Source organism: Oncorhynchus clarkii, chromosome 20 (genome assembly GCF_045791955.1).
Source record: "Oncorhynchus clarkii lewisi isolate Uvic-CL-2024 chromosome 20, UVic_Ocla_1.0, whole genome shotgun sequence".
Classification (NCBI taxonomy): domain Eukaryota; kingdom Metazoa; phylum Chordata; class Actinopteri; order Salmoniformes; family Salmonidae; genus Oncorhynchus; species Oncorhynchus clarkii.
In genome coordinates this window covers 17,457,139-17,476,658 of record NC_092166.1, presented here as the reverse complement: position 1 = coordinate 17,476,658, position 19,520 = coordinate 17,457,139, and the positions used below count along the sequence as shown (strand labels likewise).

The 19,520-nt window shown below is 42.2% G+C and overlaps 1 protein-coding gene across 2 annotated transcripts in view; it reads right to left on the bottom strand.

The window, feature by feature from the left end:
* Window positions 1–19,520, bottom strand: part of LOC139376024 (ephrin type-B receptor 1) — a 325,295-nt gene that overhangs the window by 37,669 nt on the left and 268,106 nt on the right. For both annotated transcript variants that reach the window (XM_071118102.1, XM_071118101.1), the window contains exons 7-8: window positions 3,830–3,992; window positions 138–246 (exon numbers count right to left, since the gene is read on the bottom strand). In XM_071118102.1, coding sequence (XP_070974203.1) covers window positions 138–246; window positions 3,830–3,992 — 272 coding nt within the window. The remainder of the gene's footprint in view (window positions 1–137; window positions 247–3,829; window positions 3,993–19,520) is intronic.

Sequence of the window (19,520 nt, the reverse complement as noted above, 5' to 3'; positions counted from 1 at the left end):
TGTGTGTGTGTGTGTGTGTGTGTGTGTGTGTGTGTGTGTGTGTGTGTGTGTGTGTGTGTGTGTGTGTGTGTGTGTGTGGGAGGCACACCCGTTGGACCATAAACACAGCCATGGTGGACATGTTGACTGTACAGTACCTGCTGCAGACGATGGAGATGGCCACTAGAGAGACGATGAACACCAATCCTGCTGCAGCCGAGCCAGCAATCAGAGGAAGCTGCTCCCTCAACTCTGATTTATAGTCATCTACATAGACAGAGAGAAAATGTGTGTGAGAGAGAGAGAGAGAGAGAGAGAGAGAGAGAGAGAGAGAGAGAGAAAATTATCAATAGAAAGTGAGAGAAAGTATTTCAGTGTTTCTGTTGCCATACCTAATCTCCCTGTCACAGTCTGACAGACACAAAAGAACACCTTGGAATTTCTACTAGGGGTGTTCAAACACAAGCTGCTCTTCGACAGTCAAGAATACAGCTAAACGTTAGCAACGAAGTGAGGAAGAATGTCACAAGTTCAGAGGGTAGCCTAAATAACTTCTAAAGACACACTAAACTGCCTCAGTCCTGTCTCATGACCTTTAGCTAGATTTAGCATGCTGCGGGCAAACTGACAGCAATGGAATTCAGGTGAAAAAAGGAGAAGAAAGAAGAAGTCTTTTAAGCGGTGATATAGTAGCTTAAATATCAACAAAATAATAAGCTAGTACTCATAGCACACTTGATAGTTTGAATTATAGGCCTACTATTTTTTTCCCCTGTAAAGGGTGAGTGTGCTATTTCTTTGTGAAGCTGTATTCAGTCTCCTAAACTCAGACAGGTGAAAATGGTGATTGGCTTGAAGAATCAGAAATCAACTGTCTGAGTGCTATAGCTGGCAGTAAATAACAGCACATTACAATCAGTCAGGTATCAACACCTGACTGTGGAGAATAGGACTCCTCACTGACAAGCTATAACCATACACACCTTACTGATGAAAGGCCAATCATCTCCTCCTCATTGCACCTGTCAATCAAATGGTTTTGGGAGGGGTTGTGTAAGGGGGGGGGGGCAGTTGAGGGGTGTGGGGCTGAAGAGACCTGTGTAAAAATGTGATGACAGACAGAGGAGAGGGATTGTCAACTGTGAGAGGAGAGGAAAGGAAGAGGGAGAAGAGTCAGAGGGGAGAGAGAAGGAGGGAGGGAGGGAGGAGGGCCAGAGGTGGGTAGACAGTGATGGAGACTGGGATGAGATGGGTAGTGCAGGAGAAAGGAGGTGGGGGAGGGAGATGTGGGGAGGATAGGGGAGGCAGGCACTATAGAGGGTGAGATACATAGGGGTTGACAGAGGAACGGATAGTTGGGAGATGGACATAGGATGGGGAAGGCAGGGATGAAGGGTGAGGAGGGGGTGATGGACATAGGGAATGGGGAAGGCAGGGAGGGAGGGTGAGGAGGGGGTGATGGACATAGGGAATGGGGAAGGCAGGGAGGGAGGGTAAGGTACATTGGATGGGGGAGGCAGCAAGGGAGGGTGAGGCGGGGGTGGGAGATGGAAATAGGGATGGTGGAGGCGGGGAGGGAGGGTGAGGAAGGGGTGGGTGAGGGACATAAGGGAAGGGGAAGCAGGGAGGAAGGGTGAGGAGGAGGCGGGTGAGGGACATAGGGGATGGGGGAGGGAGGGGTAGGGTGTGATGGGTCCCTCTGTTCCTCCTTCACCGGGTGCTAATTGTCTCCATAAATGTCGTGCTGTGGCAGCAAGCCAGAGGATGTACCATCAGCTGGTCCTCATGCTGTCTGGCGTGTGTGGTGTGTGTGCGTGTGCGTGTGTATGTGCATGCGTTGGGTAAATACTAATCAGAGCGTGAGGAAGAGGGAGGAGAGGGCTATGCCGCTACATCTGCTCTACACAGGTAACTACAGATGATGATGGAGAGCCTCATCATCATCACTGTAACTGTATAACAGAACAGGTTGTTTATATGACTGATAATAACCTTGACCATACAATAGCCTCCTATTAGAGGAAAAGAAGGATGGAGGGTGGGGGATAGAGAGAAGGAAGATTAGGAGGAGGTTTGGTATTTGTGATGTCAAGTGGAAATTTTCTCTTAGATGCGGATCATGCATAAGAAGATCAGTTTAGTGTTTAACCTCCCCAATGGTCAGGGTTAGGGCTGTGGCGGTCATGACATTTTGTCAGATGGTAATTGTTATGCAAATGATTGCCGGTCTCACAGTAATTGACTAATTAACATAAACATGCTTAGTGCGCATTTCGAAAATTTTCAAAAGTTGAATAAGTCCATTTAATATAGCTTCATCCATCATTTATTTAGTTGTGATAGGCCTATAAATCTGTTAATGTCTTAGAAATCAAAACAGAGTTGCATGATGAAACTATACAGATGATTTGGAAAGGGTCGCAAAAAAAGGTATGATTTCTGTTCCTTGTGCTTCCAGCGGAAAGACAGAGACAATTGCATTGTTGCTATGCTTCTCGAGCCAGAAAGTTGGGGGATATCTAATCAATGGAAGATAAAAATGACAGAATTAAAAGTGAAATGAGAAAGAAAGGCTACAACGACCAAAAGCCAACAGGTAGGCTGCTATTTACGCTATGATCTGAATACAGTTATGTGTAGGCTAACTGTAGGACTAGTTAGCTAGCTTCTCGCGGTTTGATGCAGTCAAGATGGGTACTATGTAAGGATGATAAATAACTAACAACAGGTTAGTCTAGCACAAGATAACAGTGGAAGTGGTCTCTCTCTCCAGTACTTTGAGCCTCCCTTGTCTTACATATTCACACACAGTACAGTCTCCGCACCCTAATTGCCTACAGTTGCTCTCTCTCTCTCTCTCTCTCTCTCTCTCTCTCTCTCTCTCTCTCTCTGGTTTAATAAAGTAGCAAAACAATTGGCTTTTCTGCTGCTTCCTTCACTCGGATCGGACCAGTTGTCCTTTCAGAACACGTCCGGGGCATTCCCGTGTCCATTTCGCTATGGGAACTCTAACTTCCATCAGTATTTGTCCTCATCATTCAGATTATTCAAATTTAATCATGAGGTATTTCGAGAGTGAATAAAGGGCATTTAGCAAGTTTGGTAAACTACTCATCAGTACCATTAATTTGTCCTATTTTGGATTGGGATTACCGTGACCAACAGTCATAGGGAATGTGACTGCGGCCATGACTCCTGACTGCCGGTGTGGTGGTATACGGTCACCACAACAGCCCTAGTTAGGGTTAGGATTCGGGGATGGTAAGCTGATCCTAGATCTCTGCCTCAAAGGGTAAGTTCTACTGCAGTGTTGTAAATCATCTGATAGCATATTGCATAGGAAAGAAGACGTATGCTGTGTTTAGGAAATACAGTACGCCCACACACGAACACCTGGACCCAAACTCACACACCAGTGTAGCAGGTGTTGCGCCCCCCTGAACAATCCAACCCCCAGTGGCAAATAATTAATCACATCAGCCACTAATCACAGCTAAGCATTCTGGGATAGCTGCTCAGCAACAGACGGGCTCAATGAAGAACCAATTAGCTAAGCAGTTTGGATCAAGCACAGTCAGTTACACACAAGAAGAGAAGCTCAAAACCACCAATCTCAACTCTCATATAGACACACAATCTCATACATTATGAAACATTCACAAACATGTTGTGACAGTGATCCACACTCTCCGCTGTCACATTCACAATCCCTCTACCGTCCTGGTCTCTATCCACACTCTCTATCTTTCTCTCACACACACACAAACTAACACACGCAGCTCCCCACCACCATCCCCCACCATCTCTCCTCGCCTCCCCTCCTCCTCTTGGCTTATTGCATGGTCCTTACCATCTGTGAGGGTTTGGAAGCACATCTTGCCGCTGTATTTGCCAAAGCCAGCCACAGTCCTGGCCCGCACCTGCACGACGTAGACCGTGCCCGCCCGGAGGCCCTCCACGCGGGCTGTGTTGGTCTCGCTGCGCACCATGGTGGAATTAATCTCTGCATGGTCCTGGAGGAGGACAGGGGAGAGAGAGAGATACCAGATGAATGTTGCAGAGAGGCAGAGCAGATGATGTGTATAATCCAGGAGGGGACATAATGGAGGAGACAGAGAGGAAGAGACCAGGGGCCGTATGTCTCGCAGGTTAGCGTTTTTCGTCATGAATCTTGTTCTGGAGGCAGCTCTACAGAGTTGTCACTAGCTGGCACAGCCACAAAGTCACAACATCTGCACATTTTTGTTTTAATGAATCTTTACAATGTAGACAATTTTGACTTTGCAGCTGGCCTATCTAAGGGGAAGTCAGTTCACTCAACCAGCATATGTCTAAAGTGGTGGTTTCTTTAACTTCTCAGAGTAGGAGTGCTGATATAAAATCAGTCTGACCTTCTAGAGCACAATTAATGATATAAAATTGACGGGGGGGACCTGATCCTAGATGCATTATACAGAGCCCGGTTAGGCCGGTTAGCCCGGTTAGCCTGGTTAGCCCGGTTAGCCCGGTTAGCATTTAAAGAAACCGTTGTATTATCTCCCCTATGCTGCGGAAGTATTCAGCAACCAACAGTTAGTAACGTTGGCTGCCTTTGCCACAACAGAGGTAACACTGGCATTTTATTAGATTGTTTTGTTTATCCGACACTCTTATCCACAGTGACTCACATGGCATAAGAGGAGAGAAAGGATCCCACTGGGCACAGACATCAATTCAACGTCTATTCCACATTGGTTCAAAGTAATTTCTTTGAAATGATGTGGAAACAACGTTGATTAAATCAATGTGTGCCCAGTGGGATAGAAAGGATTGATATTCAAAAAAGGCATTACTTTGCTAAAAAACAGCTGATAGCGGGAGCTTATGTGTTGTGTAACAGCCTCCTCCACCATAGAAACCTGAAAAGTTCAGATGAGTCATATGCAATTTGGATGCACTAATGGGCCTATTCAACACAATGGCACCAAAGTGTTCTCTAGCTGCTGTTGATCTCTTTCTATGAGAGAACGGTCACTAATCCCCTTGTCCTTGACAGGCTTACGTAACTGTTACGACCACAGATGGAAACTTTAATGCTGGGGTTGAATGACAGTATGTATTGTTAAAGAGCCACTGAAAACGCCGATTGGCACGTGTTTTTCTGTTGCTCATTAGACAAATGAGATTTCAGTCTTGGAGGTGTGTTTCCTGACCGATTCAGCTTGGTTGATGACGTTTGTCCCCCATGAGACACTGTAGACGTGGAAGCATATTTCACTTCCTCATAATCCCCAGAGTGAATCTAAGATAACTCAAGAAATGTATAATTAATTTTGACATTCTTACCAAGGATGTTTTAGTTGCACAATTGTACATCTAACTACGGTGCGTGGTGGAGTATTTCTCAAGTAAAAAAAATGTGTGACTAGTTGTCTTATGTAAACAGTCGGAGCTACTGAGCAGGTTTGCCTCACTGTCTATGCTATTGTATAGAGAGCAATATCCGCAGCTGTTCACCCCATGTTAGTGGTGTCATGACGTGGCCCTTTTTTGGGTATAGCTAGTGGCTTCCCCTCTCTCTCTCTCTCTCTCTCTCCTATATCCAGGTTCTGTTATCTCATCTTGTAAACTCCCCCTGGCCATGCAGAAAGAGACACACAGAGAGAACACAAGATTTCACATGGCGAACTCCTAAATCCCCAAAATGAGCATTTGATATAAAATGTCCACTTGTGAGAAGGTGGGAATGGTCCGTGGACACTTAAGGGACGGGTATGATGAGTGTGTTTCATTTGGTGACCTCAGAGAGGACATAAAACACGCATATCTATCTCTGAATATGTACAATTCTCAATTATGGGGTTTGCATCTAATTCTTGTATAAAATGAATGAGTAAAGATTAAACTATTTGTGAAATTATCTAAATTGTAAATTGATGTTAAACCTTTAATAAAGTTTAACTAAGTCATTGGCCCTCCCCCGTGAGCACAGACATGATCTGGCGTCATGGAACAGCCTTTTCTATTGTTACAAATAAAAAAAACTCCTGAGGAAATCCTCTTCAGACCACAAAAACCTCAGTGTCCACTAAGGTTACAATGATTGTTGAATTCCTAACCATACCATGTGAAGCAATGGCTACACAGGGGGAAATGGTTCAACTCTGAGACTATCGATCCCGACAGAATAAGAGCAAATGTTAGATACTAATTACTAGTCTGCAGCTAGAAATTATGTCAACCTGGGATGCGAAGACCGACAACGGCCGAAAAATCTATGCTATGAGAACATTTCTGAATGGTACTCTGAAGTATCCATCCTAACCATGAAAGACTGATCTTCAGGGAAGCAGAGAGCGAGAAGATGATGAACTGACTCTCCAACAGACAGACGGACGATTCCAACAGAGATTACAATGACACACTGGGCGTAAATATATATTGATTGCAATTATTCCCGAATGAGTGAGCGTTGATGTGCAAAGGATTAGCATTTCAGTTAATATAATTATCAACTGTGTAGTGACTCTTTTGTTCTTTCCTGTCGTTTCAGTCCACACCCACTTCCCTTTGTCCACCAATCCGTCATATCGGCTCAGCCCACTAGGGAACCTCCCCTATCATTTCCTTGTAACCATATCTACTGTGTTGTTTGTTTATACATTTCTGTGATTATTTAATTAGTTAATAGTTAAATGGTTAAGACAATTTATGTATGGAACATTCATAGTAAAGGCTGGGTTCATGCAGATAACCAACAATTTACGACATTTGGAATGAGACTAACGTGAGGTAAAGAATAATTCATCAATTAGAAAACTAATTAAAATATCTGAAGAGTTATACTAGGAAAATTATAACTTTGTAATCTGAAGATTTTCCTTGGTGCCCCGACTTCCTAGATAATTACATTTACATATCATAACGGCCATCGATAAAAGACAGTACTGTGCAGCCGTCTTCATCGACTTTGCCAAGGCTTTCGACTCTGTCAATCACCATATTCTTATCGGCAGACTCAGTAGCCTCGGTTTTTCTGATGACTGCCTTGCCTGGTTCACCAACTACTTTGCAGACAGAGTTCAGTGTGTCAAATCAGAGGGCATACTGTCCGGTCCTCTGGCAGTCTCTATGGGGGTGCCACAGGGTTCAATTCTCGGGCTGACTCTTTTCTCTGTATATATCAATGATGTTGCTCTTGCTGCGGGCGATTCCCTGATCCACCTCTACGCAGACGACACCATTCTATATACTTCCGGCCCGTCCTTGGACACTGTGCTATCTAACCTCCAAACGAGCTTCAATGCCATACAACACTCCTTCCGTGGCCTCCAACTACTCTTAAACGCTAGTAAAACCAAATGCATGCTTTTCAACCGTTCGCTGCCTGCACCCGCACGCCTGACTAGTATCACCACCCTGGATGGTTCCGACCTTGAATATGTGGACATCTATAAGTACCTAGGTGTCTGGCTAGACTGTAAACTCACCTTCCAGACTCATATCAAACATCTCCAATCGATAATCAAATCTAGAGTCGGCTTTCTATTCCGCAACAAAGCCTCCTTCACTCACGCCGCCAAACTTACCCTAGTAAAACTGACTATCCTACCGATCCTCAACTTCGGCGACGTCATCTACAAAATAGCTTCCAACACTCTACTCAGCAAACTGGATGCAGTTTATCACAGTGCCATCCGTTTTGTCACTAAAGCACCTTATACCACCCACCACTGCGACCTGTATGCTCTAGTCGGCTGGCCCTCGCTACATATTCGTCGCCAGACCCACTGGTTCCAGGTCATCTACAAGTCCATGCTAGGTAAAGCTCCGCCTTATCTCAGTTCACTGGTCACGATGGCAACACCCACCCGTAGCACGCGCTCCAGCAGGTGTATCTCACTTATCATCCCTAAAGCCAACACCTCATTTGGCCGCCTTTCGTTCCAGTTCTCTGCTGCCTGTGACTGGGACGAATTGCAAAAATCGCTGAAGTTGGAGACTTTTATCTCCCTCACCAACTTCAAACATCTGCTATCTGAGCAGCTAACCGATCGCTGCAGCTGTACATAGTCTATCGGTAAATAGCCCACCCAATTTTACCTACCTCATCCCCATACTGTTTTTATTTATTTACTTTTCTGCTCTTTTGCACACCAATATCTCTACCTGTACATGACCATCTGATCATTTATCACTCCAGTGTTAATCTGCAAAATTGTAATTATTTGCCTACCTCCTCATGCCTTTTGCACACAATGTATATACTCTCTTTTTTTCAACTGTGTTATTGACTTGTTAATTGTTTACTCCATGTGTAACTCTGTGTTGTCTGTTCACACTGCTATGCTTTATCTTGGCCAGGTCGCAGTTGCAAATGAGAACTTGTTCTCAACTAGCCTACCTGGTTAAATAAAGGTGAAATAAATAAATAAAATAAAAATACATGATTAGTTTAATCACGTAATAATAATTACAGAGAATTGATTTGATAAAATAACTGTCTTCACTTTAATGATGCTAAAGACACGACATTGGGAAAATGGACATATCAAAACCCAACCTTCACTTACCCGTTGTGACGCAGGGATGTTCCAAACTCCATTTTGTAGTAAATTCTGAGACTAGAATAAATGTTTCTGACTCATATCGATGCCATATACAGTAGACTATTATGAAAGTGATTCAATGCTTTTTAAAGTTAGTCACTTTTTAAATAAGCTCACATTCACGCATACACATGCACGCATGCACACACAGACACGTACACAGAGACGCAACCCCACACACACTACCCCTCTAACCACCCACATACACACACAGCCACAAATAGTAATGAATTAAGGCCCATTTGTCTATGAGTCACATTGTAATATTGTTCCAAACTGCAGTATTTACTGCTGGCCTTAGAAGTATTTAGAGAGAGAGAGAGTTCAATTAGTAAAGGAAGTTGTTCTGTGGTGTCTGAAGTGGCAGACTGCTAATTATGACAGAGGACTATTTCCACCTACAGAATGTGTTTGTTTTCACAGAAAGGAACAAAGCAACGCTTCCAAGTTCCATTGGCAGAGAAATGTTTTGTGCCATTTTCTTATTCTGTTTTGGTTTGTTTGGGTATTTCAGAATGTGAGTTCAAAGGATTAAACAAACTGTATAACTAAATCCAGTAAGACTTTATAGACCCTGAACGTCTAACAGTCTGTGTGCATGCAGGCATGTGTGTGTGTGTGCATGTGTGTATGCCTGCCTGTGTATTGGGGTGGCTGTGTGATATGTTTGTGTGTGTCCTGTCTGTGCAGGTGTGTAGGCCCAGTGTCCATCACCTTAAATGAACCAGCCTGGCCCAGCCTGCTAGTGCTAGAAGGCTTTGGTCCTGACTGGTGCACTATCTGCTATGGGGATAGGAGGGGGTAACTGTAATTAGCTAGTCCCGTCACCGTCACAGAGTGAATAGAGACAAAAAATAAGCATGCACACCTACACTACACTACACTACACCCACACCTGCAGGCAGCTGATATACAGTGAGCTACAAATGTATCGGGACAGTTACACGTTGTTGTTGTTTTGGCTCTGTACACTTGCACTTTGGAATTGAAATGTATTTTCATCCATATCGGGTGAACCGTTTATCACGGACTATAAAGGGAAAACCAGCCACGTCGCAGACACCAGCGTCTTGCTTCCGGGAAGGGCTAAACACCTTCTTTGAGGATAATACAGTGCCACTGACGCGGCCCACTACCATGAACTGTGGGCTCTTCTTCTCCTCGGCCGACAAGAGTAAGACATTTAACCGTGTTAACCCTCGCAAGGATGCCGGTCCAGACGGCATCTCTAGCCGCATCCTCAGAGCATGCTCAGACCAGCTGGCTGGAGTGTTTACAGACATATTCAATCTCTCCTTATCCCGGTGGAGAAGGTCCTCAGGTTCCTCGGTGTACACATCACAGACGATATGAAATGGTCCACCCACACAGACAGTGTGGTGAAGAAGGCACAACAGCACCTCTTCAACCTCAGGAGGCTGAAGAAATGTGGCTTGGTCCCTAAAACCCTAACAAACTTTTCTAGATGCACAATTGAGAGCATCCTGTTGGGCTGTATCACCGCCTGGTACGACAACTGCAACGCCCGCAACCACAGGGCTCTCTAGAGGGTGGTGCGGTCTGCACAACACATCACCGGGGGCAAGCTACTTGCCCTCCAGGACACCTACAGCACCCGATGTCACAGGAAGGCCATAAAGATCATCAAGGACAACAACCACCCGAGCCACTGCCTGTTCACGCTGCTGTCATCCAGAAGGCGAGGTCAGTACAGGTGCATCAAAGCTGGGACCGAGAGACTGAAAAACAGCTTCTATCTCAAGGCCATCATGTTAAATAGCCATCACCAGCCAGCTTTCACCCCATTACGCAACCATGCACCTTAGAGGCTGCTGCCCTATATACATAGACTTGGAATCATTGGCCACTTTAATAATGGAACACTAGTCACTTTAATAATGTTTATATAATGTTAACATACTGCTATACTCAACTCATATGTACAGTATATACTGTATTCTATTCTACTGTATCTTAGTCAATGCCACTCCGACATCTAATATTTATACATTTCTTCATTCCCATTTTTTTACTTTTAAATTTGTGTGTATTTTTGTGAATTGTTGCACTGCTGGAGCTACCAGCACAAGCATTTTGCTACACCCGCAATAACATCTGCTAAATATGTGTTTGTGACCGAATAAAATTGGATTTGATGTGATTTGAAATTACAGCACTTTTTGTACATAAGGTTGAAGTCGGAAGTTTACCGACACTTGGAGTCATTAAAACTCGTTTTTCAACCACTCCCCAAATTTCTTGTCAGCAAACTATAGTTTTGGCAAGTCGGTTAGGACATCTACTTTGTGCATGACACAAGTCATTTTTTCCAACAATTGTTTACAGACAGATTATTTCATTTCTAATTCACTGTATCACAATTCCAGTGAGTCAGAAGTTTGCATACGCTAAGTTGACTGTGCCTTTTAAAAGGTTTGGAAAATTCCAGAAAATAATGTCATGACTTGAGAAGCTTCTGATAGGCTAATTGACAGAATTTGAGTCAATTGGAGGTGTACCTGTGGATGTATTTCAAGGCCTACCTTCAAACTCAGTGCCTCTTTGCTTGACATCATGGGAAAATCAAAAGAAATCAACCAAGACCTCAGAAAAAAATGGTATACCTCCACAAGTCTGGTTCATCCTTGGGAGCAATTTCCAAATGCCTGAAGGTACCACGTTCATCTGTACAAACAATATAAACACCATGGGACCATGCAGCCGCCATACCGCTCAGGTAGTAGACGTATTCTGTCTCCTAGAGATTAACGTACTTTGGTGCGAAAAGTGCAAATTAATCCCAGAACAACAGCAAAGGACCTATATCCACAATAAAACGAGTCCTATATCGACATAACCTGAAAGGCCGCTCAGCAAGGAAGAAGCCACTGCTCCAAAGCCGCCATAAAAAAGACAGACTACGGTTTGCAACTCCACATGGGGACAAAGATCATACTTGTTGGAGAAATGTCCTCTGGTCTGATGAAACAAAAATAGAACTGTTTGGCCATAATGACCATTGTTATGTTTGGAGGAAAAAGGGGGATGCTTGCAAGCCGAAGAACACCAGTCCAACCGTGAAGCACGGGGGTGACAGTATCATGTTGTGGGGGTGCTTTGCTGCAGGAGGGACAGGTGCACTTCACAAAATAGATGGCATCATGAGAAAGGGTAATTATGTGGATATATTGAAGCAACATCTCAAGACATCAGTTAAAGCTTGGTTGCAAAGGGGTCTTCCAAATGGACAATGACCCCAAGAATACTTCCAAAGTTGTGGCAAAATGGCTTAATTAAGGACAACAAAGTCAAGGTGTTGGTGTGGCCATCACAAAGCCCTGACCTCAATCCCATAGAAAATTTGTGGGCAGAACTGAAAAAGTGTGTGCGAGCAAGGAGACCTACAAACCTGACTCAGTTACAACAGCTCTGTCAGGAGGAATGGGCCAAAATTCACCCAATTTATTGTGGGAAGCTTCTGGATGGCTACCCAAAACGTTTGACCCAAGTTAAACAATTTAAAGGCAATGCTACCAAATACTAATTGAGTGTATGTAAACTTCTGACCCACTAAATCATTCTCTATACTATTATTTTGACATTTCACATTCTTAAAATAAAGTGGTGATCCTAACTGACCTAAAACAGGGAATTTTTACTAGGATTAAATGTCAGGAATTGTGAAAAACTGAGTGTAAATGTATTTGGCTAAGGTGTATGTAAACTTCTGACTTGAACTGTTGTCCCCCCATTTTTATTTATTTATTATTATTATTTTATTTAACCTTTATTTAACTAGGCAAGTCAGTTAAGAACAAACTCTTATTTGGCCTTTTTTTTCGGTGAGTACAAACAAATTCTTATTCTTATTCCTCCAGCATCTTCATAAGGTCCTTTTCTGTTAGGTGAGTAAGGTGAGTAAAAGTATTGGAACAAATTCACTTACAGTATATGTGATTTAAGTAGTCAAAAGTGTAGTGTTTGGTCCCATATTCCTAGCATGCGATAATTACATCAAGTGTGTGACTTGTTGGATGCATTTGCTGTTGGTTTTGGTTGCGTTTCAGATTATTTTGTGCCCAATAAAAATGAATGGTAAAATAATGTATTGTGTCATTTGAGTCACTTTTATTGTAAATAAGAATAGAATAGAATTCTAAACACTTCTACATTAATGTGGATGCTGCCATGATTTGGGATAGTGCTGAATGAATTGTGAATAATGATGAGTGAGGAAGTTACAGATACACAAATATCACATATCATACATATCATATCAAGACATGCTAACCCAATCACATTTACTATAACAGGGGAGATAGAATTTTTTAGGGGGTATGATATTTATGCCTCTGTAACTTTGACTGCAGTTTCTCAGATATGCAACTACTGAAGAGACTACTATACCTCATCATGGAACACAATCTATAAACATTTCCATATACACTTTAATGAGATATAAGAAAGAGGAGGATGAAAAAGGACAGGAGAGCGACAGGAACAACTGAGAAGAGAATAGAACAGAATAGAGACAGAGGCCCATATCCGGCCCACACCGACATCATTACCCAATCAGATCAGTGTAATTAGATCATGAAGGAAGCTCCATCATTGGCCAGATGAGGTAAACACTGCTATGAAATTTGGCCCACATATAACGATCTCTCCAATCACATTAGGCTTTATTGAACACTCACTCCTGTGATGAAGAGGAATGTTAGCTCGACCGCTAATAGGAACATGCTACACCTCTCAAAGTTTAATCTCATAACAGGATATTAGTTTGTGTTATATGTGTTATAGCATTGGATGATTATATTGGGGGTATTTACATGTTTATTGGTAATTTACTATGAAGGCAAAGAGTCAAATACATGTCTAGCCTCAACACTAATGTTCCTGCAATGCCTACTACTATACACACACCATGCAAAAGTGATATTGTACTTCCATTATGGCGTGATCTAAGTTGATATACCTCCAAACATAGACAACTCATGGGAAGGAAAGCCAGGCCACCACAGAGTATTGGGACATCACTTTTGTTTTCATCAGCCATGGTTGGTTGAGCATTGACCACCTGCGGTTAGGATTGGCCCATTCCCGCTGTCAGTCAAACAGGGTATCCCAGGATCACACCCCCCTCTGCTTAATTTCGGGGGACAGGTGGGTGGGCAGATGGAAGATGGCCAATGGGGAACGATCTCTGGAGAAACAGCCAACAGGCCTTTTCACGCTCTCAGACAAATGGATATTATATTTAATGTGAAGTAGCAGGTGGAGGGACAGCAGCTTGTGGACGGCCAATGAAAGGTTTTGCCAGGAGAGACCGCCCACTGTAAATGGCCCTCTCCTGCTGTCAGTCAAGTGCAAGTTAGAAAAGACACACCCTAACTTGCTATATTAAAAAGGGAAGGCAGGTGGGCGGGCAGATGGGAGGGCAGCCAATGGTGAGGCTTGCCAGGAGTGACAGACAGGGAACATTTTATATCCTCTGCTCTCTGTAGTATCCCCAAGGCTACAGGTACCTAGACCAGGCAGTATTTCCTTCAACTAACACTAATAACAATGCGGGCCTCCTCTCCTGTTGGATTTGTCCCAAACATAACATTTGGGACATTCAGGACAAAAACTGAATTTCTTTGCAACGTTTTTTTCAGTATTAATTTAGTGCCTTATTGCAAAAAGGATGCTTGTTTTGGAATATGTGTATTTTGCACAGGTTTCCTTCTTTTCACTCTGTCAATTAGGTTAGTATTATGGAGTAATTACAATGTTGTTGATCCATCTTCAGTTTTGTCCTATCACAGCCATTAAACTCTGTAACTGTTTTAAAGTCACCGTTGGCCTCATGGTGAAATCCCTGAGCGGTTTCCTTCCTCTCCGGCAACTGAGTTAGGAGGGACGCCTGTATCTTTGTAGTGACTGGGTCTATTGATACACCATCCAAAGGGTGATGAATAACTTCACCATGCTCAAAGGGATATTCAATGTATGCATTTGTTATTTTTATACATCTACCATCTAGGTGCCCTTTGCAAGGCATTGGAAAACCTCCCTAGTCTTTGTGGTTGAATCTGTTTGAAATTCACTGATAGACTGAGGAACCTTAAAGATAATTGAGTATATGGGGTAAAGAGATGAGGTAGTCATCCAAAAATCATGTTAAACACCCACAGAATGAGTCCATGCAATGTATTATGTGACTTGTTAAGCATATTTTTACACCTGAACGTATTAAGGCTTTCCATAACAAAGTTGTTGAATACTTATTGACTCAAGAAACTGCAGCTTTACATGTTTTATTCATTTTAAAAAATGTCTAAAAACATAATTCCACTTTGACATTATGAGGTATCGTGTGTAGGACACAAAATCTAAATGTAATCCATTTTAAATTGAGGCTGTAACACAACAAAATGTGGAAAAAGTCAAGGGGTGTGAATACTTTCTGACACATAGTAGACTATATAATATGGTTAGAAATTCTATATCTATACAGTACCAGTCAAAGGTTTGGACACACCTACTCATTCAAGGGTTTTTCTTTATTTTTACTATATTCTACATTGTTGAATAATAGTGAAGACATAAAAACCATGAAATAGCACATGGAATCATGTATTAACCAAATAAGTGTTAAACAAATCAAAATATATTTGAGACTCTTCAAAGTAGCCACCCTTTGCATTGATGACAGCTTTGCACACTCTTGGCAGCTTTGCACACTATTTATTTATTTATGCTACTGACGTGAATGAAAAGCCTAAGGAAACTATACCATCAGTAAACAATTTCAATCACAGAGGCACCATGGCTTACATTACTATACCATAAGCAAGGAATTACCATATTCATTACGAATTAAAATAACCCGCTTGAAGCTGATATTAAAGGGTATTTAAAATGTATTCATAATCTGCATATTACAGATATATAGCAAATAAAATGTTGAAACAGCTTAACTGTTAGTAATTTTTTTAAAATGATTCCCTGAAGCATAGCACAATACTAAAATATGGCATTACTATATTCTCTCTGTCTACAGTTGATGGGTATCATGCATGCTATCTCCTTTCAACTCTAGCCCTGCCATTACGAATGATAAGCCACTTACAGTGCATATTTACTGTGGGAGATCGGATGTATAGCTGCGTTCACACGCTCACTATAAAGGCACAAGCAAAAGTCACTCTTGAAAGGGAAGAGAGGGGGCCTCTCACTAAGACATGATCACAGTAATTGCTAGCTAAGCATTGGCAGCATGCTGCATTTGGTTCACCTAGTGTAGATGCATGCAAACACACACACGGACACATGCCCGCACACACACACACACACACACACACACACACACACACACACACACACACACACACACACACACACACACACACACAACTAACTCAGATTACTCACTGGGGGAACTCAAAGCTCTGAACAACTCTCTCAGGATTGGGGGAAAGCGAAAAAGGTAGGGGATTTCGGAGGAACAACAATGGGTCGCCTTCACTCATTTAGTTTGTTTATCCTCCTTTTATTTCTGACATCTGCAAACACTTGGAGGACTTAGCTCTACGTCTCTACACTACAGCTCACCTGAGAATACAGCCTGGGCCTACAAGAGCTGGGTGTAGCACAGACCAATGAGAACAAGAGGAGAAAAGAGGGAGAGCTGCTGAAAGAGAGAAAAAGAGAAAGAGAGAAGAAAGAAATACAAAGAAGTCTGAAAGTTTAAATACTAATGGTGCCAAGGAATAGAGTCAAAATTCAGCTTTTCTAAAGTTCCCATTATAAATCATGACATTGTTGTGTGCATATTGAGCTGGGATAATAATGTGAGGTTTCAGTCAAGGCCAACTGAGAGAATAGATTAATGATAAAGACATGAGTTGTGTTTGGAGTTCAATGGGAATTACAGTGGGCAAAAGAACAGTGGGTAATAGTGATTTTTGGTCGACAGTGGACAACTCTGGAGTTCTTTGACTCCTCCCTGTTTGGCAATGCTACTGCAATCCACAGAACCACTGAGTCACACAGACACACACCTGATATACACATACATTATGTTCTTCTATCCTCGTGGGGACCTAAAATGTATTTCTATTAAAAATACACACATATACACACACATTCTGTTCTCTTGAACACAGACCTCAGTAACCAGAGCCAGCTGAGCCAGTTCAGAGCATCCCTGCTCTCCACTCTACTGGTAATGGACGCCCTGCTCTCCTACCCACCAAACTTTAGGAGAACAAACTAAAAGGAGAAAAGAAAGAGGAAATGAGATAGCACTTCTTCTCTGCAGACCGTTCATTCATTTCTGCTTGCTTGCCAAATGACACAATTCCAGGACTGCTTACTCTGGAGTGAAAGGGGGTAGTGGTCTGTTTGGTGGAAAGCCTATAGAGTTAAGAGCACTGGATACCTCTATTCAGTTCTCCCTCCTTACGGTATTTCTGTCTCCCAATCCCTCCTCTCCCCTCACACTATTTGGGTCACGAACACCTAGAAAACTACAACTCGGGAGGTTATGAGTTCAAATTCTGTATGGAGATCTCTTTTAACTTATACAATGAACACTTCAGTGTCCTTCCAACAACAAAGTGTAACTATGCACTCCACTAACACTGTATTACAGTGAGTTAAACAACCCATTTACCGTATAACAGATCTGTGTGGGAAGACGATGTACTGCAAATTACTTATGTTGTAAAACTCTTCTCTACCCTGCACTTGAAGACAAAACGAAAGCTACTAGCGTAGCTTGAAAGTCCTTGGGAACAATCGTCCACAGCTCCATAACTATGAAACCTAAAAATACTTATATCACCTGTTCTTAGACACAAAAAGACGACGAGGGAGAGACGGCAAGACGGCGCGGCCATTTTGATACATTTGATAATAAACCCCAGATTTTAATGGCTGCATTATCTAGGCTATAAGTTTCCCGCGGTGCGAGCAAGAAAGAGAGAGGCCATGTGCAGAGGAGAGTGTTATAGACACAGATCCAGCAGTGAGACACCCCTCTGTGATATATTTGGATGCCTAAAGGACCACATCAGCACTTTACGAATGTACAGAAGTTTGTGTCATAGAGAGACTTCTGAGCCGTTCAGAGGGAACAAAGTGGAGTAAGATTGACGGAATTGAGTTACAACGTAAAACACCAAATAATGTATGCAGAGCAGAATAAGGCCGATACCCACTAATGTTCAAAATCCAGAAAAGAGCTGATAAATTCTACAACCACCTAAAATGAAGCGATTCCCAAAGCCATCACCTACAGAGAGATGAACCTGGAGAAGAGTCCTTTAAGCAAGCTGGTCCTTGGGCTCTTTTCACAGCACAAACAGACCCTACAGAGCCCCAGGACAGCAACACAATTAGACCCAACCAAATCATGAGAAAACAAAAGATAATTACTTCATCCATTGGAAAGAATTAACAAAAAAACAGAGCAAACTAGAATGTTATTTGGCCCTAAACAGAGAGCACACAGTGGCAGAATACTTGACCACTGTGATTGACCCAGACTTAAGGAAAGCTTTGACTATGTACAGACTCAGTGAGTCTTGCTCAAGAGAAGACAGGCTATGTTCACACTGCCAACAAAATGAGGTGGAAACTGAGCTGCACTTCCTAACCTCTTGCCAAATGTATGACCATATTAGAGACACATATTTCCCTCGGATAACACAGACTCACAATGACTTCAAAAACAAACCCAAATTTGATAAACTATAAACTATCTATTGGGTGAAATACCACAGTGTGCCATTACAGCAGCAATATTTGTGTCCTGTTGCCACAAGAAAAGGGCACCCAGTGAAGAACAAACACCATTGTAAATACAACTCATATTTTATTTATTTTCCTTTTTGTACTTTAACTATTTGCACATAATATGACATTTAACATGTCATTATTATTTTGGAATTTTTGTGAGTGTAATGTTTACTGTTAATTTGAGTTTGTTTATTTCAATTTTGTTTATTATCTATTTCACTTGCTATGGCAATGTAAACATGTTCCCATTCCAATAAACCCATTAAATTGAATTGAGAGAGACAGAGAAACAGAGAGAGAGAGACCGACAGAGAAAGACAGAGAAAGACACAGAGAGAGAGACAGAGAGAGAAAGAGAGACAAAGAGAAAGAGAGAGACAGAGAGAGAAAGAGACAGAGAGAGAGAAAGAGAGAGATACAGAGAGAAAGAGAGAGAGAAAGAGAGAGATATGGAGAGAAAGAGAGAGACAGAGAGAAAGAGAGAGATATAGAGAGACAGAGAGAAAGAGAGAGAGAAAGAGAGAGACATAGAGAGAAAGAGAGAGATATATAGAGAAAGAGAGATATAGAGAGAAAGAAAGAGAGAAAGAGAGATATAGAGAGAAAGAGAGAGACATAGAGAAAAAGAGAGAGAGAGAAAGAGAGAGATATAGAGAGATATAAAGAGAAAGAGAGAGACAGAGAAAAAGAGAGAGATATAGAGAGAAAGAGAGACAGAGAGAAAGAGAGAGATATAGAGAGACAGAAAGAAAGAGAGAGAGAAAGAGAGAGATATAGAGCGAAAGAGAGAGATAGAGAGAAAGAGAGAGACAGAGAGAAAGAGAGAGAGAAAGAGAGAGATATATAGAGAAAGAGAGAGATATATAGAGAAAGAGAGATATAGAGAGAAAGAGAGAGAGAAAGAGAGAGATATAGAGAGAAAGAGAGAGACAGAGAAAAAGAGAGAGAGAAAGAGAGAGATATAGAGAGAAAGAGAGAGAGAAAGAGAGAGATATATAGAGAAAGAGAGACATAGAGAGAAAAAGAGAGAGAGAGAGAGATAGAGAGAAAGAGAGACAGAGAGAAAGAGAGAGAGAAAGAGAGAGATATAGAGAGAAAGAGAGAGACATAGAGAGAGTAACCTTGGGAAAATCCTCTGCATTATTATTAACAGCAGACTCGTAC